Source organism: Taeniopygia guttata, chromosome 5 (assembly GCF_048771995.1).
Source record: "Taeniopygia guttata chromosome 5, bTaeGut7.mat, whole genome shotgun sequence".
Lineage (NCBI taxonomy): Eukaryota > Metazoa > Chordata > Aves > Passeriformes > Estrildidae > Taeniopygia > Taeniopygia guttata.
Window position 1 is genome coordinate 58,526,283 of NC_133030.1, and position 22,523 is coordinate 58,548,805.

The 22,523-nt window shown below is 42.2% G+C and overlaps 1 protein-coding gene across 1 annotated transcript in view; it reads left to right on the plus strand.

Annotated features, from left to right (window-relative positions):
• Positions 1-22,523, plus strand: part of KCNH5 (potassium voltage-gated channel subfamily H member 5) — a 160,341-nt gene that overhangs the window by 105,402 nt on the left and 32,416 nt on the right. Inside the window, exons 9-10 of the mRNA XM_030275155.4 lie at positions 4,792-5,044; positions 15,528-15,724. Coding sequence (XP_030131015.1) covers positions 4,792-5,044; positions 15,528-15,724 — 450 coding nt within the window. The remainder of the gene's footprint in view (positions 1-4,791; positions 5,045-15,527; positions 15,725-22,523) is intronic.

Genomic DNA, 22,523 nt, shown 5'->3' on the forward strand with positions numbered 1-22,523 from the left:
ACAGATTCTGTAACACCTGCTAAGCCATCCTGTAGTGTTTTCCAGCTGGGGAAGATTTTTAAACAAATACTTAAACCTGTAAACCCATCCTAAAAGATACTGTGTGGATGCGCTCTTAATCTGTGCAGTTTTTGTTTTGATTAATTTGCTTTTGTTTGACTTTTTCATAATCTTTGCTCCCTGTAGAGCTCTTTGAGCTGTTCAGGAAGCTTATCTTGAACTGCCTGCACATGCTGAGGAAATGGATGAGAGAGTTAAAAAATCAGATGGAACCCCCTGGGGAGTTTTAAGTCCCCCACCCCTGCAAATCTCGAGCTGAAAAGACTGTGAGACATTTTGTGCCAATACCCTCTGAGTCTTCCAGAGCTGGTTCCTGCCTTTCCCAACCTCTAGCAGCAACCACAAACCATTCTCTCACTGCCAGCATTTTCCATATGAGATTATCTAGACATGGTGATGCTGTTGAGTCTTTGCTTTGGGAGTTGTCGTGCTGGGGTCTGTATCAGCTGGGTGCCAGGTGGTGATGGCCGAGCTCAGCAATTGTCTTACACTGGTTTTGAGGAGATTCAATTTCCTGTGCAAAGAGAGAAGATGATAAATATTATTCTGTGCTTTCCTTTCTCCTCCCTCAGCTTTTTAGTGGCTCAGGTCTGTGTGTGCTGTTCAGGGAGCCTTGCTTCATTCCTGGTAAAATCAGAGTTGGTACAGCCAGCAAAGATTCTCCTCTGGGTAGAATTCAGCTTTCTCCTCTGATTTCGCACTGATGTGTAGCAGGTTCAGTTCTTTCATGCTGCCTGGACACGTAGGGGAGAGCTGGCTGCAAAGTCTGTGGCTGCAGATTTATTACAGAGCAAATTCTGTAGCAGCACAAGCACCTGTCCTTTCCAAGTGCTCCAAACCCCTCAGTTAGCAAAGCATTGCCCTCAGCCACCTGAATGCCCTGCCTGCCTTACAAACTGCATGTGTCACTGCAAAAGGCCACAGAATCTCCAAGGAAATCTCCTCTTAAGAAATTTCACTTGGTAGTTTTTTGCTGCGCTGCTGAAAGAGCACACAGGGCAGAACCAATGTGCCAGCAGAGCTTTGGTTGGAGGCATTTCCCTCACAGTGAAGAGATTTGACTGAGCATTGCAGGATGTGCTCTCCCTTAACCTAAATTTTTTTATTTGCACCCATATGTGTGCATTTGTACACATAATGGACTCAGGGACAGCCATGGTGCTACTAGTTTGTATTTCCTTGTTTGCATAGTGCCTTAAAAATGCTGAGATCTCAATGAGAGCAATTCACAATAAAAATGTCCAAAGTTTTGTATTGTCAATAAGAGGTAATTTTCATGAATAGTCATCTGAATTTGGAGTGCTCATTTGAAAAGCATGCAGTAAGCATGTAGCTGAATGTTGCAATTGTCTATCTTTGCTCTCTTTTTTCCCCTACATATATCTACATTTATCTATAGCAGTCAACAATGCCTTGCCAATTCTTGTAATACTAAGTATTTGTTTTACTTGTCATCTGTTTCATTCTCTGTTCTCAATGCCGATGTAGCAGGCAAGAGAAATCAAATTAAGCATATTTGTTCCTGGCTAACTCCTAGATCATTACTCATTTACTGCTTATGTTGTTGATAACTGATATCTCCATATATATCTGTACAGTGATTTGTCATTAGGAGAATCAGTTTATCATGACATCAGAGAATTCCTGAATTATGCTTTCTAAGACTGGCTTTTCTTTGTGCAATGGATTTTTTTTCTGTCTCTTCATATTATAGTGTGTAATGATAGATATGCTGCTTGTGTCCATAAAAAAAAATCATTCTTTGAGTGTTCACTTTTAATACTCTGTATTTAAGTCTGTATTTGTGAGGAAATGGTATGCTGCTTTGCATCCAAGTGGCTTTTATTCTTGAGGGACACAATTATTGTACAGTCCAGGCAAACAAAGGGTCCTGAAACATCTCAGAATCTTACATGAACAACCTCTTCAACAGTTTAACTGATTTTTTTTCTGCAGTTTGGAAGCTCAAAAGCTGAAATTTGGTAATCAGTCATGTGTGAACATAGACATTTTTCTTAAGAGCAATGTTTGAGAATTCCTAGCTCGTGGCCTTGTTAAGTCAAAAGCACTTAAATTTCTGAAAGTATTAAAGGGACATAAAAAACTTATAACCATGATTCAGGCCCAAGAGTAGATAAAAATGTTCAAAATCATCAATCATGGTAGAAAAGAAAGCAGAATTTTTCATTAAGTTACTATTGAGATTAAGAAAGATGGCATGTTTCTGTTGTATTGTAATAAAGACAAACTTTCTGTTTGATCCACAAGTAAGGCCAAGGTGAAACAATCACTCCCAAAAGTAATCTTTTTTTTTTTTATTTTTTTTTGTAACTGAGAAACTAAGGCATTCCCATATTTCTACTGGTAAATGGAATGACTCAGGTAAATCAACGTTTGTAAAATTGACATTTGCCCTTACTAAATTATGGAAATGTGATACAGAATGTGGTCTACAGTGACTCAGACAAGATACTATTACTAATGCAAATGATGGCTTATAGAGAATATGCCTTGTCAAATGTTTGTTACTATTTTTTGTGATAAAACGTACTTGTGCAGGGGATCTTAATGTGTTCTGTACAACATTTTGTTACAGAAAAATACCATTAACTCAAATCTACTTATTCTTTGTTAACTAAAATAAAAACTAATGATATGGTGCTCTGGGAAGTTGATTGTAAGCGAGGAAACCTCATGCAGGGGGAAGTTTCCAAAGTGAGCCTGTGCTTCATAGCGTTAGACAAAAAAAGCATCTTCTATCACTCTTGTTGTTTCAAGATTGAGAGGTGACCTGGTCGTATTCTATGAACACCTACACGTGGAAGAGATTTATGAGTATTTCAGGTCTTTTATCTCAACAGGATCATAGATTCTCTGGGTGTTGGCTGAAAATTAAAAAAAAAAAAACAAAACCTGAGGTCAGAAAAAACACATATTTTGAGAGAGAGTGTAGCTGTCCATTGGAACAAATACCCTGTAGCACTGGCAAACATTAAGTCAAGGCCTTCCAGGCTATAATTTTACCAGATATTCTGGGATTGATGGGAACATTTGGAGTGGAAGAGGTTAGTGCAGATGGTTACAGTAGCCCCTTCTCACCACACACTGTCATAGTACAGAGAAGGGGAAAATAACTTCTCTTTCACCTTTCTGCATTCATTATGTCTTTGATCCCAAGGACACTTTGGTCTATCTGAATAAGAAAAGGACTAATTATTATTATTATTAAAATAGAAGTTATTTATTCTTTTCACATTCTGTGCTGTAGGAGCTTTAATAATACTTTGCAGTAATTTGTTTTATACCTCTCCTGCATTAAACAGAAATTAAAATTGTAGTTTGAGTTCATTAACATGACCATTTACCTCAAAGCTTAGTGAGGGTTACCAGAGTCTCCCTCTGCTATTATTCCGTAATAGTCAACTCATTAACCCAGTGTCCCTGTCTCCTGCACTGTCTGCAGAGCAAGCTGCCAGATTAATTCCATACAATGGGAAATTAATCAGTACTATTGATCTGCAGTCTTCCTGATATGAGACTTCCAGGGTGCTCTTAGTCTCATGCTCTTTTCTATCATTTATCCTAGAAAAACATTAAGAGGCTTTATGTGTTTCTTAGTGCAGTTATCTGATGTGCATTTTGGGGCTATAAGAATGTTAGTGTGTTTAGGAGGGAGTGCAGATATTAAACACAGTTTACAAACCCAAAAGACCCACAGGTTTTCACTTTCTTTCTTCAAGTGTATTTGTGTTACTGTTTCAATAGGGAAAGCTGTTTAAAGTAAGAAACTAGTTGAAGGTTTTAATTAAATCTATCTACAATGAAGATGTCTTCATAGTGGACAGTTCTTCACTCACCTTTACTTCACATTTAATGAGGTTTCAATATATTTCCTTTTTCCTCCAATCTCTTTGGATATTCTAGTCTAGTAGGTCTTCCTGAGCAGGTAGTTCCTTGTATATCTCACTGAAACTGAGCCCTGGGTATGTTTGGACATGTGTTGGTAAGTGGTCACTACATCAAGACTTCTGAAAGTTGGGTTTTCTGAGTGTGAACAAAACGTGGTGGTTTTCTATTGTGGATGGTCTGTCTTTGCATGTTCTTGAGCTCCTTCAGCTCTGTTCTGTGCTCCTGCAGGGATTGAGCATAGCAGCAGGCAGACAGTCTGGGCACCAGGTCTGGAGGGACACCCACAGACAGGACAGAGCATTTCCACCTCTGGAAATGAGTGTGAGAGTGAGCAGAGTGTAACAGAGCAGTCCTTGCTTCCACATCACCCTTTCAGACAAAGTGAAAGCAGTAGATGGGCAGGAAAAGACTACCCCAAATCAGAATGAAACTCCCACCAGAAGCTTTATGAAATGACTGGAGGGAGGGATGTATGGATGTATGGATGTATGGATGTATGGATGGATGGATGGATGGATGATGGATGGATGGATGGATGGATGGATGGATGGATGGATGGATGGATGACTGGATGGATGGATGATGGATGGATGGATGGATGGATGGATGGATGGATGGATGGATGGATGGATGACTGGATGGATGGATGGATGGATGGATGGATGGATGGATGGATGGATGGATGGACGGATGGATGGATGGATGGATTTCAAGATTCCCCCCAGGCACTTCTTCAGACCCACCCATCTGGTTATTTCACACAGCGGTGGCCTTGGTGTCTCTTGCCCAGCTGATTATTTTTCCATCTTTTCGTTCATCCAGGTGCTCTCGATCTGCCCAAAGGACATGAGAGCAGACATCTGCGTGCACCTGAACCGGAAGGTTTTCAACGAGCACCCTGCCTTCCGGCTGGCCAGCGACGGCTGCCTGCGAGCCCTGGCCGTGGAGTTCCAGACCATCCATTGTGCCCCGGGGGACCTCATCTACCACGCTGGGGAAAGCGTTGATGCTCTCTGCTTTGTGGTCTCAGGATCCTTGGAAGTCATCCAGGACGACGAGGTGGTGGCTATTTTAGGTACTGTGATCTCTGCTGGAATGCTTCGTGGTCTGTGTGTGCGTTTTCCTTTTGCTGAGGTTTGAATATTAACGAGTCTTGCCTAACATCAGCTGGGACAACGGGAAGCTAGCAGTTGTCATAAGATGGGGATGCTGTGTCTCCAGAGATCCTTCTCTAGAAGCAAATTCTTCATCTTTTCTGCCCCTGGGAATGCTCTTTCTGCCCACTATGGCTCACTGGGCACAGCTACAGTGTCTCTGAGCAGAACAGAATGGCATCTGTGTGCTTGGCATCTTTTAAACAGAGGAAATGCACTTTGTGTTATGTTACTCCCTCAGGAGGATTTCCACATTAACCTTCACACTGGGATTTTCATTTGTCTGTGTTCTAGCCCAGAATAACACCTACAAACAGTCTCTGAAAGGAGGCAAAATTTTTGCCTGTAGTGAGCTGGCTTTTCAGAAAATAAAAAGAGTCTGATCTGACTTTGCAAAGGGATGGGGTTACACCATGTATCAAACCACAGTCATGAGAAGTCTGAGTAATGGGGGAATTTAGGTAAATCACCCTTTCCTTCCACTGTGCTGTCTGGTTTTGGGAAAGAGCCCAAAGCTCATTAGCTTGTATGAGATTGGGAAAGGTGTGGCGTGTGGTGGGACTGAGTGGTCAGCACTGGTGTGGGGGCAGGAATCCTCCTCAGAGGCAGAACTATGTGGAAGAAAAACTGGTAGCTCTGCAAAAAAACTACCCAGAGCCTGTCTTGCCTGTTTCAAATAGACACATTTATTGCAGAACTCATACCCTGCTGAATATTTGCCTTCTCTTAAGGTGGAGCTGTCAGTCCCTGAGGGCAAATCCAGAGGGTTCCTGGTCTTAGGGCAGCTGCCAGACCCCACTGAAGCTCTGTGCTGCTGCTTCTCTCTAAGGATGGCTCCAGAGGGCTCCTGACATGTTCCCCTAAAAATGTGTGTGAGCCTGGGACTGGGTGGGCTTGGGCAGAGTGTGGATGGGAACAGCTCCCCCAGGGCATCCCTTGGATTCTCCCAGCTGGAGTATGAGTTCAGGAAAACTCACACCCATGCTCTTTGGAAATACCTGCTGCACCTTTCTGCATTCCAGTGTCCAGTAAGGTTTTAGAAAAGAGAGCTTTAGTGTAAGAATGAATCTGTTTCCATATTCAGATGTGAAGCATTATGATGAAAGCTCCAAAATCAACAATTTCCATAGGAAATTATTCCTTGTATTCCAGTTCACTGGACTATTTAATTTTTATAATTAATCTCAGTGATGATATCTTATATTTTCTTAAAATTATTTAAAAAAACAAAAGGCTTAAGAGGAAGTAGCAGCAGTATTTAAACAAATAAATGGTTTTTAGAATGAAAACAATAAGTATGTAATTTACTGAACTAAGAGCTATCACTATTGGATTACATGCAAAACTTGATTGCATTTATTAATGAATATTGTGTTTTGGAATGACACAACAGTAAGAATTTTTTGTTTCTACCTTTTAGATGTATTAAATCTAGTATCTATGTTAATCCTCATTTAACCAGAAAGATTTTTAACCATATCTGGTAAATGAATTACCTTTAATTACCAAAAGTGGCTTCAATACTTCCATGCTTCAGAGCTGTGTTCATCATGTACTACAGGGATTGGCAGAACCTGTAAATGTAACTTAAACCAAGATAAACTACTTCCTCTAGTCCTAGAACACACTGAAGAGTTTTTTTCATGCTCTGACAGATTATTTAGCAGAATAGTAAACTGAGTAATTATGGGATGTTGAGTCCTAAAAATTCACTTGTGGAAGAATATCTCTTCCAGATGTAGTTGCAAAGACATTTCTAGTGGCAGCTGTGGCACCTGGAACAGCAACTGCAGATCAGACAGTGAAAAACAAAATTTTTACTGATCTGTTCTGCCTTGAGAAGTTCAAGCATAAGGAACATGAATCTGCCTAAGGGGGAGACCAGGTTTAAAAAAAACTGACTAATGGGAAAACCTCAATACCTGCTTTGAATTCTCCAAGCATCTGCTGCCACTCTGGTTTTCCCAGGGAAAGTCAACTTGCAGGATTGTGCTGCCAGTCTGTCCCTCTTCTCCACCACCCAGCAGTGACCTAGAGTAGAGGAAATGCAATAAGTATCCTTTGGAAACTTGTCCTCATTAATTTCCTCTATGAGAGCAGGAATGAACAGGACATGCTGTCTGCAGCCTCTGCTCCTTGCAGAGGAAATAATAGTGCAATGTGGTTTAATACAGTAGTGTGTTGTTTGCCTTACTTAAGGAAAGAGAAAGAGAGAGAAGGGTGCTTTGTTTTTTTTTTCAACAATGCTCATCCACAGATGGATGGTTTGATGTATTTTAAAATGTGGAATATCCAGGAGAAGTGAGTCAGGTAAGGACATTAAAACAGGTTAAGAACCATCATGTCCCATCTCTGACATTTGTGCTTCCATCCAAAGTGCAAGGCTTCATCCCCCCTCAGGTCCTGGCATGAATCACTCAATGGATTTTGCTGCTTGTCCATCTTCCCTTATTGTGTTCCATTGCCTCCAACCAGGGTGAGGTGGCACATCCAACCTCCCTGCCTGCAGAAATGCTTCCCTCAAGAGACTTGGCATCCTGTCCAGGTGCTTTTCTTTTTTTTCCACCTTCATGGAGCAACCATCCTTTTTTTCAGCAGCTTTGGTGTTCTCTGTGCTTGAAATCAGGTGAAGCCTGGTGATTGACAGGGCAACTTGCAGCACTGTGACATTTGGTTCCCCCAGATTTGATTTTGTTCTCATTTGTGGATAATTAAATGCCCAGCCGCTGCAGCAATCAGCATTACAGAAACACTAACAGTAAGAGAATGACTCCAATTGCAGTTTTTAGGACTCATTAAAGGAGATATCCAGGTGCCCCATTATGTTCCCCTCATTAGTTACCTCCCCTTCTCGAGGGCAGTGTCCCACCTTTTGCAGGTCCTGGCTGTAGCAGGGAGCACTCCATGTGCAGGGTGCTGCTACACTGGGGAAAAGGAGACACAGACATTTTAACATAACTCATCTCCAGTTGCCAGGAGAATGGAGAAGGGCAAACAGTCTTGTCTCTAATTATCCAAACTTTCCCAGCAAGCGAGGTGACCCTGACAAGGCACGTCAGTAATTTTCCAGCGTCTCAAGCAGGAGTAAACAATTTAACTGCTACTGCTCTGCACGGGGAGGTGTTACAGCAAAGGATCTCAGGGAGAACCAGGGGTTTGGAGTCCCCAAGCTAATGAAAAGAGGCATCAGCTACCAGAGGGCACCTCATAATTCACCCTGCTGCAATTAACCTGAATTTGCTCCCAATGAGGAGTTACACATCGGTGGCAATGCCAACCAAGTGGCTCTGAAAGTTGCTTTCCAGCTCCTGCTACTTGCACAGCTGGCTGTTTAAGTTGTGCAGTAACTTAAACTGGGCATATTGATTAACAAGCTTTAAAGAAGGTGTTTTTTCAGCAGAAAAATAATGGTCTGCTGCGTTCAGATGTTGATTGTAGGAATTGATCAAAAATATTGCTCAAGCTGCATAGCGATAAAAATATATTGAGCAGTGAAATCCTGGTGGGGATTGCTGCTGAGTGAACTCAGTATGATATTCAGGTCAGAATGAATATAAATTTAATAGTTCATGTTTCAGCCACACTTAGGGTCCTGATCCCATAGTATTCAGCTGTTTGCCTTTATGTATTACATGTTAATTCTCAGCATGTTCTGCATATCATTCCAGAGTAACACACTGTTAATTGTTATTAGACAACCAGACCTTATTAAAGGTCTGACTCATTAATTATTTCCAAATTTTTTTATCTGGGAAGGGGATATGATGCAGTATCAGAGGAGTAAAGCAAGTTTCTTGAGTTTGGTATGAAAATAGGGATGAGTCTATTTCCGCTCTTAATGCTGCCTGTGTTTGGAGGTCAGATGGTTGAGTCTCCCACCAAATCACACAGAGAAAAGTTTTTTAGAGGAAGATCAAGTAACAGCTCCCATTTGGGTGAGCAGGAATCCCAGGAGCTCCATAGCTCTCATCCATGGGCATTAGCAAGATGATATTTGGTATCCACGCATCAGCACTTTGAATTTCCATGCCTGGGCAGCCGGGCATGTGCTTTGTGCAGGACAAGACTGACTGAGCATGTGGTGCACTTTGTGACATGAAAACCTGCTAGTCCAGTTCCATCTCACAGTGTTAGTGGCTAATTGCTTGGTTTTAATGTCTTTAGTTGCAGTTTGGGTTTCTTCTCAAGTGGAATGAGGGTGGCAGAATTGGCCCCTGTGTCAAATCAGCTCGTGTTAATTTATACTTGAACTTTTGTGCTGTTTTCCATGTGAAGTCGACCAAGGCAGACTAATTGTGAACATTTCCCCAGGTTAGTAGCATGCACCTGGTAGCATATTACAGAACAGGCTGTGTCCTATTTCATCCATAGGAAAAATCCCCTGTGTTCCAATGAGTTAAAGCTCTAAATTAACTAAGAGGAAAATGATTCATAGAGGAAAGGGTTGAATTTTTTCAGCTTGCAGAACTTAAATAATTATTGTGATTTAGGCTGGGTTTTAAGTGCTGAATCTGAAAGTATTTTGCGAAATATCTGAAGGGTTACTGGTCTGAAAACGAGTGTGATTTGCTGGTCTGCAATGTGCAGTTCTTCTTAAGTGCCTTGGAATCAGTCAGATCCTGCAGGTCTGGGTTGACACCTGCAGTACCATTGTAAGATTTAGTCCTACTGATGTTTGTTCATTAGTTCTTGCTGACAAACCTGAATTTTTCATATTGTTTTGTAAATTTAATATATTTTTGTGTCTCTGCATGATAGTTAATTCTGATAAGAAACATCAGTCTTAATTTAGTGCCAGCTAGTGTGTTACAGATTTGATCCACAGCCTCCAGAGTCAGAAAGATTCCTTTCTCTGAATTGATATGTTTTTGAATTAGACTTGCATGCTTTGCTGCCAAAATTTGAAAGTCTTGCCAGCCCAAGAATAAGAAAATTATTTTAAAATCATGTGGTACAGTTCTTTTAAATCAGACCAGACTAACAGTTTGAGGCAATCTGATTTGCTCTACAAGTTTTCAAGGTGGTAGGAATGGTCATGCTTTCAGGTTTATTTCCTCAGTCAGGAAGGACAGAAACCTATTTCTATATAAAATCAAAATGGAAATAATCTGTCTTCAGGAGCTGGGGCTTCTAGAGGATGTGAGGCAGTGATGATACTTGCACTAGAAATTAGAGAGATAAGGAGAGAAACCTTTCTGGGCTTTGGGCCCTGCTTGCAACAGTCCTGAATGGTGGAAGAAAGGTAATTCCTTTTTGTTTCCAGGTGCAGATGGGGAGGGTTGCACTGCGTTAAATAATGCAAAGTACCTTTGCCAGCATGGACCAGGGTTTTGGCACAGTCTCTTGTCATTGCTGCTTTACTGGCTGTCTTGACAATGCCTCAGAGGCTGAAAATGCTGTTTTCTCCTGTCATTCTGCCACATAGAAGTGGGTTTATATGCAGCTCAGTGGTCAGCTCTGATCTGATTTTCAAGGAAGTTCTGGCCCTTCTGGATGCCCCAGAAAAAGCTGAGGCTAAAACATTCACAGGGGAAAGAAGACCTCTCTCACAGTTTAGAATCATCTCTGCACATCTCGGGCTGTTCTGGCAGTGATGTCCCAGATGGGAACTGTACCAGAGGGATTTGCACCACTGCATCACCCCCACCTTCTCCAGATACCCTCTTTAGGTAGAAACAACCATTTCAGCTAAGCCAAATGTCTTGGGGTGACTTTGTGGTCTGGTATCCCCTATTTTTCCCAAATTTCTTTCTTCCCAAATTTGTCTCAAACTGGGACACCCAGAAATCCAGCCAGCCCAGCAGCCTGTCTCCAAACGTGGTCAATAGCAGATGTGCAGGAGAAAGTAGGAAGGTGAAGTAAGGAGACTCTGATGCTTCTCCAGAATGTTTCCAACCCTCCACTGGACTGTAGTTCACCCAGAGGGAAATCTTTTGTGTTTAGTAGCTACAGATGGATTTTATTCCATGAATACATTGCATCCTTTAGTAAACCTGTGCAACCAGTCCCAGTGTGCCATGGTAAGGAGATGCAGAACTGCTCAGTGACCCATCACGGAGCTGCTCTGGGTGACAGAGCTGATTCACTCTCTGCTCATTGGGTTTCTACATCAGTTTGGGACATGTCTGTCCTGCAGCAGGAGGTTTCACTGCAGATACACAGAAATATGTATTTGTATTAATATAGACACCAATATATGTAATTATGGCCTCCATTTGTGTGCATGCTGCCATCACTTCATGATATTTGGCACTTACGAATATTTTCTCTCTGTGATACAGTTTTACTGATCTTCAAACAACATCAGCCTTTGCTTTTCATGAGCAGTGTAAGATTTGAGTGCATCCTGATGGAAAGCCAACATCATTCATCATGTCTGACTCGTGCTAGCATGACTGATGAGGCTTTGGAGATATTTTAAAATAGTTAAAGAGTTGCTGGTTTATTAGCTAAGACTACAGAAAAACACCTCCTCAAGTAGACTTGGTCGCCCTTTATGTGTTTTTACCCAGTGCTATTTCCCACCAATAATTTATTCTTTTATTGCCTGCCTAAACTTTCTTCCAAAGGATCCATCAAGCTCTTATGTTGGCTAGGATATTTATTAGCTCAGTTTCTGTCCCCATCTGAAGGAGGATAAATTCTGTCTCTACATAAATACACATGTGGATTCTGAGATGTTGTTTAAACAGAGTGTTTCTGAGTTCAAACACTTTTTCATTACATCTGCAAGCTCCTGGGTGGTTCCATAAAGCCCTTAAGAATTTTTCTACCTGAAAGGTCCAGGCATGAACTCCTGTCTGGCAAATTGGCAGGTCAGTCCATGGTGTAAGGCTGCAGAGAACATCTGTCCCCCCAAATCTGTTTGGCAAGATTATCAGAATATAGAAAATAGAACAGTGCATAGAAATATCCTTACCTGTTATACAGCTGCATACTGTATGATTGCCCCTAAATATGTTTATGTGATTATGCATTAATAAATATGTATATTTTATGTACAGGCACACATACATAGCATTTAGAATTATAGCAGTGTATGTATTTCAGCAAAAATTATGCCTGCCACCAACACCTTTCACATGTCCCATTGCTGTCTATGCTCCTTTCAGTTGCAAAAATCTGAATTTTTATGATCTTAGTGGTCTTTTCCAACCCAATGATTCTATAATTCTGTAGATGTGTTGTTTAGTGGCATGTTTTAGTGTGGATTTAGCATTGCTGGGTTAAGGGTTGGACTTGATCTTAGAGGCCTTTTCCAACCCAAAAGATTTATGATTCTGTGTTGTGTGTAAAATGCATGCAAGTAGTTCCCTTGCATTCTAATTTAGAGAATTCCTTCTTCCAGCGATGCTTCGGGCACTGTGAGCAGGGGCAGGAGGGTTTCCCAGAGCTTTGCCTCCATTCAGGAGGTGTCAAGACTCAGGACGGGGCAGATTTGGGAGGGAATGTACTAAGGCCTCAATAGACCTCCAGAGAATCTTTGGAAATTATGCAGGCTGCATCAACACCTTTGCATTCCCAGCTCAGCCCCAGCAGCATTTTCCCTAGAGCTCTGAAAATCCCCTGCAAGTGAAAAATACTCGTGTGTCTCTGGGTAGCTGTGCCAGACCTAGCCAGTTAAATTTTCTGGTTTGCAATCCTGAACATTTTGTTTTTATTTAGTTCCAATGTGTAAAATTACCCTCAGAATCATGGAATGGGCTGGGACATCTTCCACTAGACCAAGTTGCTCAAAGCCTCATCCAGCCTGGCCCTGAGCATTTCAGGGATGGGGCACCCACAGCTGCTCTGAGCACCCTGTTCAGTGCCTCCCCACACGCCAAGTAAAGAATTTTTTCCTAACTTCTGATATTGTCCTGAGTGAATAATTTCCTCCCTATACACAGTGAACTACAGTTAATAGGGATAAAGTATAGTACATTAATCTCTGTATTTATGAAGAAAGAGGCGTTGTTTTGGAGAATCTGGTAGGTTTTGTTTTCATTCTGTACATTCCTTAGCACATTTATAACCAGCAGACAAGCTCAGAAGTGTGTGTGGGGAACGTCAAATTCAAGATCCCTTAAAGGCTTCCAAGATTTTGTATTTTCTGAAACCATAATGTAAGAGGAGTTTAGAGTTTCACCCTTCAAATCCACTGAGTGATGGCTCATGGGAGAGTGAATGAATTCAGTTCCTTTTGTCCCAGCCTTTAAGTCCCAGCCAGTGCAGTCCCACATCCCTGCCACACTGAAGGACAACAAGATCTTCTCAAGCTTATGAATATTATTTCATTTATCCATGGTCTATATACAGATAACTCTGTAATACACTGCTGTCCTGAGTTTCGAGCTGAGCATCCACTGCTTTCAACCTCTTGGTTAAATTAACCACGTATTATCCTAAATTTGAAATGAGAACAAGTGGCTTGCTCACATTTCAGTGGTAAAACCACTGTCTTTTAACTGCACTCTGCTCTGAAAGTAGGATTCAGCTCTGCCCTGTGTCCACCTCAGAGAGCAAATCCATTAAGCAATTTTCTGCATTTCAGAGATGGACTGTTTGCTATAAATTATGTAACTAAGTTGAGCATGTCTGTAAACTGGGGTTTGAACTCTAAGCAGAGACAAGGACAATTAACTGCAAAAGGTAATTTCAAAACAGTACATTGGATAAATTATAATGTTACTAGAAAATGCTCTGTATTAAGGGAAACATTTTAAAGCACCTTGTTTTATAAATTATACCATCTGTGTTATGTATTGTAGTTAAATTTAATTACATAAAAATATGTAGAATCAAAAGCAGCTCAATGAGATTCATTTATAACCTTTCTAAGGGATGATTCTATTATAGAGATATTTTTTAGAAAATAAAAACAGAGAAGGGAAGACAAGGACTTGCACATTTTATTTCACTCTGCCTGAGAAATGTTAGATATGTTTCACTGGATACAATACCAAAAGCAGAAATGGAAATAGAGAAATAGAGCCTCTGACCCCTAAAAGTAATAAGGTTGGATAGATTACCCCTCTGTGTTTCCACAACAGAGTGGAGCAAAATGTTAAAAGCTCTTACAAGAGGAAATACTAAAATTCATGACCTTTTTTATGCCAGAACTGTAACATCCCTAACCTTCACCAAGGGGCTGCTCAAGGTGCCTGAAATCAATAGCCACTGGCTGACTGATTTGAGTTCCCTTTTAATAACTGCTAAAATACAGAGCTGGGATATCTCTGGGGGTCTAAAACAAAAAATAAACTTTGTACCACAGTTTCTGCTTCAGGATCTGAGGTGTCAGCCACAAACCACACACCAAGGTCCTGGCCAAACCCAGGCAGCAAGAGGCAACTTTGGAATGTTTCAGTGTGTTTTCTGTTGCCTCGTCTCAGAACAACCAGAAGGTCCAAACCTGAAAGCATATCTCCAATCTGCACCCATGCTGGGGTTCTGGTTGGGTCAGAAGTGGGATTTTGAATCTGGTGTCCTCATCCTCTTCTCCTGCTTGGGTGTCTAGCACAGGTTTAGGGGGTGTGGATTCCTTGCAGAGGAAAGGAAACTGGGCTAAGTCAGAGCACTCCCAGTCTTCTGGAAGTCTTCTGTCTGTGGCACTGGAGTACAGCTAGTCCAGTCCTCAAGCAGCTGCTCTGCTACATTGCAGCAGTAGCCTTCAGGTGGAATTTTCCCCTCTGGTTGAGGGTATTTATACGTGTAGGTGTCTTAGGTGTCAAACCCTCTCTTACTCAGCAAACATTAAAATACAGACTTAAGTCTAAGCCTCTATTTGAATGGATGAATTTGGTTTAGAATTTGTGTTTAGAACTATACTTTTGGACGTATTTAAGATTTAGAGGTAGTTATGTAAAAGTTAGAAGTCTCAGTGAGGCTTTTGGTGTTCTTTCCAGAAGGAGTGCTATCACTTACACTGAATTAAAGATGTTTAAAAGTCCTTTAAAATGTGGTCCTTGTGCCCTGGAAGTTGGCTCCTGCCCCTCACTGTAGAGCCACAAGGATGAAAGAACCTAGATGTCAGAAGGTTTTTGTAAGACCAGGACTCCTAAATCACCTGGGAACAGACACCTGAAGTATTCAATCACCTGAACATTAGTTAAGTGCTCATTATATTCGGTAGCCTTTGAAAAATCCATTACTTGAATCCTCAGCTACAAGGAGACCTTTACAATCTGGCTCTTATGCTTTGTGACACTTCACAGAACAATCTATAAATACCTTAAAAACCTGGGGCTACTGCTAAGGATGCTCAAGTACCTCAGCTAATTTTGAAACTTTTACCCTTGTTAGTTTTCATGGTTGGGAGCTTGCGTTGGGATAATTGGGAGCATAAGACAGGCTGTGAAAAAATCATGTGAGAAACTCTGCCTGAGCATTACCTTTTAACAAATCTGCCCTGCTGTTTTTCAGGTAAAGGTGATGTGTTTGGTGATATCTTCTGGAAGGAAACCAGCCTGGCCCATGCATGTGCCAACGTTCGGGCTCTGACCTACTGCGATTTGCATATAATTAAGCGAGAAGCCTTGCTGAAAGTGCTGGACTTTTACACTGCTTTTGCCAACTCCTTCTCCAGGAACCTCACGCTCACCTGCAATCTGAGGAAGAGGGTAAGCTCTTTGTTTTCCCCTTCCTCTCACCAGGAGACAGCACAGTCCTGCAGGTGCTTGCAGTGTTTAACAACCTCCCATTTCCTACTGATGTTTTCAGGTCATCACAGATTGAGTGGCCTTTCGATAAATGCTGTTGTCACTGTTGGTAATGATGGCTCAATAAAAGTTACCTGTAGATTTGCAGCTCTGGAGAGCAGTCCTAGCAGGATGACATATGAATTGCATTTTTTTTCCTTTTCTTCATAGCTGCTGGTTTTCATTTTGTTGTTTTTTTTTTTCCACCCCGTCACATAAATGTATAAAGTTTTATTTTATAGAATCCAGATTCTGGATTTCTCAAAGTTGAAGTCTCTAAGATACACTTGAGAGGGCAATCTGATAGATCTCCATGCTATAGACCAACTAAGAGAAATTTATTGATGTTAAATAAATAAAATACACTCATCAAAGGTACTGTATTAATACCTGCTTCTATGACTATGAAGTTGCATAGTCTAGAATTTTAATATGGTGAAGTTAATAAAGCTGGATAGATTTTACATTCACAGCTCACTTCTTAAACCCTCCTGCTCATTTTATAATCAATCAGCAATGCTCACTATCCATTAGTTCTTTCAAAGAACACTCCATCTAAAAATTAATTAGCTATGAAGACATATCTTGAAAACAGGTTAAGGGATCCTTTAGTTCACATTGAGGCTGCAAAATTTCATCTTTATGGGTTTTTTTTTTTACAATTGATGAGGGTTATATAAATTTCATTTGCATAGAGAAATCCCATAACAATGATTTATAGATTGCTGAGCATTAGCTGTGATCCTCTAGTTGCTGAAACACGTTTTTCTGCAGCTGTACCTTGGGTATCTCACCTGATAATGTACCAAGGCTACCTCGGTATTTCACAAGACAATTTCAGTTGATGCAGTAAGAGGAGTTCAACAAAACTACAATTTTATTTTCTTAAGTCTAGCTTCTCTCTAGCCGCTGGAGCTGCTCTCAAAGATTTCAATTTCTGTGCATCGCTTGTGCTCATTAATACCCCAAGAATGGCACAAAATACCCATGGCAAGAAGCAGATGCAATGGGATTGCAGTGCCCCTCTGTCTGTGCTGGAGCCTGAAAGAACTGAGTTATAATCAGGTTTGGTTCCAGCTTGTCAGCTTACCTCTGACTCGAGGTTGTTAGTTCCAATTCAGACCTGAAGGAGGGCTTTGGGGCTTGGGAGCTGGTTCGTGGTTTCTAGCTTATCACTTCTCTGTTGAAAAGAAGTGCTCCAAGCCTTGATTTCAACATTTCCCCCCCTTGCCATCTCACCAGCTACAGCCCTGCAATGACAACTCTGCTCAGGCATTGCTGATGCTGATTTCATGGGACAAGATAATGCCACATATATTGTCCCAAAATGTATTCTTTCCTTCTTAAAACTGTGAATCTGTCACTCCAGCTGCCTTCCTGAGAAATACATGGACATGTCTATTCCTGACAGGGCAGTGTGCTGGAGTTCAGCTCTGCAGTCCAGGGATGCATATGGGGAGTAGCCCCCTGGCTGAGCTGTCACAGAATTTCTTCTCTCTCACACACCTTTGTTAAGGAAAATTGGTTTCCCTGCAGGCCCTGGCATGGTGAATCATCCAGGTGGAAAAACTCAGGGAACTCAAGTTGCCAATAGAGATACCTGCTGTTTAGCTCAGTGTCAGGTACATGGACTTTGGCATGGGGGCAGTGACTCCCAGTGAGAAGGAGCACCATTCCTAAAGAAACGTTAGATTTTGCAGAAGGAAAGGAAATAATGTTTGGGGGAATGTGTGGGCAGTACTGAGAGTGGAGAAAGAGACAAAGAAGGGTCATGTCAATGTGGAGCATGCAGAGTGGAGTTCATTTCACTAAGAATTGGGTGATGGTGTCCAGGGTAGTCACCAATCACCTTCATAGCCCATGAAGGATGTTTCCTCTGGGAGGAAATCGCCTGGCACCTCTTTGGTGCCCAGTCTGGGATGGGAAAACCATCCCCTTTTTGTGGGAACTCAAAATGTCCCTCAGACATTTTTTGGAGGTTCCAGGCCCTGGTGAGGAGCATTTGAGACCCTGGCAGGCAGCTGGAAACAGCTGTGATTTTGGGTTTGAGCCATGGAATGAGTTACCAACCTTGCAGGAAGAACAAGAAGTCACAAAAGTTTAGATATTATAGTAGAAGTAGTTACAAAGTAGAGGGAAGAATTTTTTAGTGCTGTACAGGGGGGTTTTAATGCTTGTACAGGGGGGTTTTGGTTTTGTACATGGGGGTCAGAGGTTTTAAGATGGAGGGGTTTTGGCCGGTCCTGTCCTTCCTCTTTCTCCTTCCTTACCTCCATGTTCTTGGTGATGTTGGCACTCACAGATTGGTTTAGAGTAGAAAAGCACCATTTAATATAGGTAGTAGGTATTGGGGGAAAACTGTAAACATGTAACACGTAATGTACCATATAAAAGACAGCAGCAGCCCTGGGCAGGGGGAGAAGAAGCAGTCGGGAGTCAGAGAGGATGTCAGGGTGTGTGTGTGCCTCTGCCTGAGCTGTGAGCAAACCACGGCAGCCCAAGAAGAAAATATGTTAGATAACTTGCAATAAACAACCATGAGACCAAACAACAAGAGACTACTGAGCCTTTCTTTGGAAACATGGGTTGGAGGAGAAGTTTTTCCACCATACGAAGCCACCCCGCGACCCAGGGTGCTCTTTGACACCTTTTGATTTCACAGAGTCCATGATCATGAACTTTTAAATACCTCATGTACATCAGCTGAACTCCACCCCTCTCCTGCAGCTTCAGTCAATAACTGCTTTGGAAGCAGCCTGGCATTGCAGTCAGATGCGCTGAGCCAGAGATTCCTTTGCAGAAATTCTGTGCTTTGTTCCTGGGCACAAAATAGATCATGCTACATTCAACACCAGGGACACAATCCAAGTCCTGTTACATAAAGATATTCAGGGGATTGTTTCAAACCTCCTATCTGCTGGAAGGATACGTGATTCCCTGTTGGGAATCACAGAAGTGTTTGGCGGTGCGTTCACCCCTGAGGAAAATCGGTGCTGTCCAGGATGGTCCCACCAGGTGAACAGAAAGCAAATTGTTCAGGCAGTGAGGCTGGGCTGACAGCTGCACTGTGCTGCAGCACTTGTGCTGGAGTCATGTAACCTAAATGGAAAGAAAATCATTGTCTCCTTTAATTGATTTCTATAGAAATATATACTTAGCACTTTTTCTACATAGTCATCACTCATAAGGTTTGACATTTAATTATAACTTAAATAAACTCCTTGGGGGTTTGTGCCTGAGAAAATGGCTGTTATCACTGTCAAAAATACATAGGCTGAAATGTTCCTGCACCAGATCTGCTCTTTGAAACACACATCCATGGATTTGGGTGCACACACCATATGTTTGTGCTGCCCTGTCCCTCAGCCAGCGCTTCGATGCAGTCCACAGACTGCAAAACATTTAGACGTTCAAAAGGCTAATAAATTAATAACAGCACTGAGCACAAAAGGTTATTTCCACATGAAAGGCAGGCGAAAGTCTTGTTGAAGTGGGAAAATAATGTTTTCTCACTCCCAAATAGCATTTAGAGCCTGGCATGTTGAATGACCTCCTTAAGGCATCTGCTCAGCAAAAGTATTGCAGCATATCATGTTTCGTGCTCTGATATCTTTACAGTATGTCTGACATCACTAATGCACACTCCAAGGCAGTACCAGGACTTTGAGCCTATTTTTTTTTTCAATCAAGGAAAATAATTATTCTGAAAAGATAGTCTTTAAAATCACAATGAGATTACATAGCTGCCTCTGAGAATTGAGTAATAAAGCAGGGTTTGGGATAAGTCTTCAAAGAGTTAATTACTGCCTTCTGATGCTGGAAGAGAATATTAATAATATCTAATTCATTAAGTGCCTCTCAAGATTTCACACAGCTGGAGGGGCCCTCTCTGCAAGCTTGAGCCATGGAGCTTGGCCTGAGGAAGGGAGTCATGACTGATTTTTAGGAGGCTCTGTGGCATCCAGTTGTCAAGTTAGGACCCAGGGTGGAAATCTTAGGTGAAAAGGAACAACAGAAGTCAGGGGGTCTGCAAATGGTTGCAAAGTTTCATTAGTAAATTACGCACTTGGTGTGGGAATTTTTATGAGTTAATCCCTGCTCTCCTTGTGTAAGCACGCAGCAGTGGGTTTTGGAGACAGGAGTGGGGTGAAAGGGAGCAGAGAGAGAGATCAATGAAAGCAAGCAAACAAGCAAAAGAAGGGTGAGGAAGACAGATCACCAGTCCTGGGTCCAGTTGCTCCAGCTGTGGCTGTGGGATGCACACATGCCCAGGCTTTGTGGGAGCACAAAGTTTATAGATAGGTTTTCCCATCCTGGAGATAAATTTCTCATTTTCTATGCAAAATAGTTATTATGCACAGTCAGTTCTTCCAGACCTTCCTGGCATTGGGTTGGAAGGCTTTGAGGGTCTTGGGTGGTCTTGATCCCCTGCTACTGTCTGTGCCTACATCTTGACCTCATTCCTGCACTTGTGCTGTGCTGTGTTTATTTCCAGGAGCCAGAATAAGGATGTCTGTCCTGGAAAAGTGCTGCCCTACCTACCTCCCTGCTCCAGCCACATTTTGGGTTTTTTTCCCTCCTTTTCTCATCATTGCTTCCATTTGCTAATGTGCCACCTCTGCGAGCCCAGCACAGTCTGTGCCAGCGCGGGGAAAAATCCAGATGAAACCTTGGCCCTCCTGAAATCACAGCTCAAATTCTTCTGTGCTTCCGGACAGCAAAGATTTCAGCCACAGCTTTTAAGGCACTCAGTCACATCCTGCTGCTTTCTGCCCTAGCCAGAACGAGCTGGGTTAAAGGAATGAGTCAGGAGCAGCCAGGGAGGAGGACAATTGTTCCTGCCTGACCCCTGGTGCCTTTGCTCCTGGAAGGTGTGCTGAGAGTGAGCCGAGGAGATGTGATGAATGCCTTTAAGGCAGCAAAATCCCATTTGGGGAGCTCAGGGTTTTTTTTTTCCCTGTGATGCTCTTAAAGCCAGAGACAACACTGTGAGCAACTGAAGTTATCTAATACCTCCAGCACACGGAATCTCTGGGGCTTTTTAGCAGGCGAGGCCATCAGACTGTGTTAACACACATGTCCTATTTTCCTTTTTTCCTTCAGATTAGAATAATTTCTTTTTAAATTACCTTCCTCTTCTTGCTTGAGGTTTTAATGCATCACATATGGTTTCTTGACTGAATCACTCATCAGTTCTTTGTCACGTGGTTCTTAGAAAAGCTTTATTTCAAGTTGGATTCTGCATTCACGTGTCCTAAAAGTGAAGGTTGTCCCAAGGTTCATTCACCATCCCTATTTTCATTTTCAAGACCCTCCCAATGGTGTCCTGTACTAGTGACAGTCCTGATGCAGAATGCCAGAGGCAGAGAGCCTTGTTCAGCTATCAGCCCTTGCCCCTGAAGGTCTCTTGTGTTCTGGTGACCCTGGGGACATTCACACATTTTGAGCTCTGAATTAAGCTACTCACAATTGCAGGAGCTCAGTTCAGAGCTGTTTGCACCTCACCAGCTGGTGCTTACACACAGTCCCCACCAGTCCTGGGGAGGGACTTGCCTACATGGAAAGGGGTCAGAGCATTGCCCTTGTCTCAGGCCTTTTCTCTCCCTAGCTGGTCTTTGGCTCTTTGAGTTTTTGTTTTTTTTTTTCTTTTATATGAACATGTCCCAAAAAAAATAAGTCCTATAGCTATAGTTTATCTTAAGCAACTTTTTAATGTGATTACCAAGCAAGTAAGTTACACCTTCAAAAATAATTTTTAGTTTTATTTTGTTCACACCTTAGGAGACTTTGCAGCTGCCCTTATGCTTGGAAAGACTTTCACCTTGGAAAATTTTTGGAGATTTTTATTGTTTAGCTTTATTGCATTCATTGCTCACTCCAGATATGTTAATACTCAATTGCAATATTTCCTAAAGGACTATTCCACTGATTTATATCTAATACCACTTTCTGATGGTGTCTACACTTATAGATCAAATGGGTGAGAAGAACCAACTCCAAGCCTTCAAATAAAGTGACCCTGTCCAAATTGTTGGTTGGTGGTCCTGGGCTGGAAATTTCTGGAGAAACTGCTGAGGGATCTGAGCAATCCAAGGCCATGTGAGGAATTTATCAGTACAGATAATGCAGCAATTCCCTGTGTATTTGTAGCTGTGTGGTTACAGACAGCCCAGCAAAGGCCATTCTCCACCTTCTGCCATTGAGAGCCCCATAGATCCTTCCAAGTGAGAATTACAGATCTGAGGTGAGAGTTTTTTCTGCAGCTCTTCCTTCCCATCTCCTGCTCCCCTGAGCAATTCCTTGTGTCTTTGCCCCTCTTCAGGGATGTGGGGATTTGAATTTAAGGCATTCAAAGCAAGGAGGTGAGTCCTTGCAGGACTGTGTGTGACTTTGCTAGGTAGAAGAGCAGCATAAAAATTGAAAGGGAGAACTGCTTCAAGTTCAGCCCCTGCCAGACAGCCTGGGACAGCTGTGGGAGCAGAGTGAGTGCTGCAGGAGCTGCTGTGGGTTTGCTGTCCCACTTTAGCTGTGAGCTGGACTCTTTTCCCTGTGCCTCACTCCTTTCCCTCTCCTTTCTGCCACTTCTTCATTTCCCATACACTCATCTCTTCTTCAGGTCATCTCTTCTGGGCACTCTTCAGGTCATCCTGACCGTGGGAAATGAGGTGCTGTGGCACCTCTGAATCCCCTCCCTGGAGGAGCAGAGGGAGCACAGAGGTTT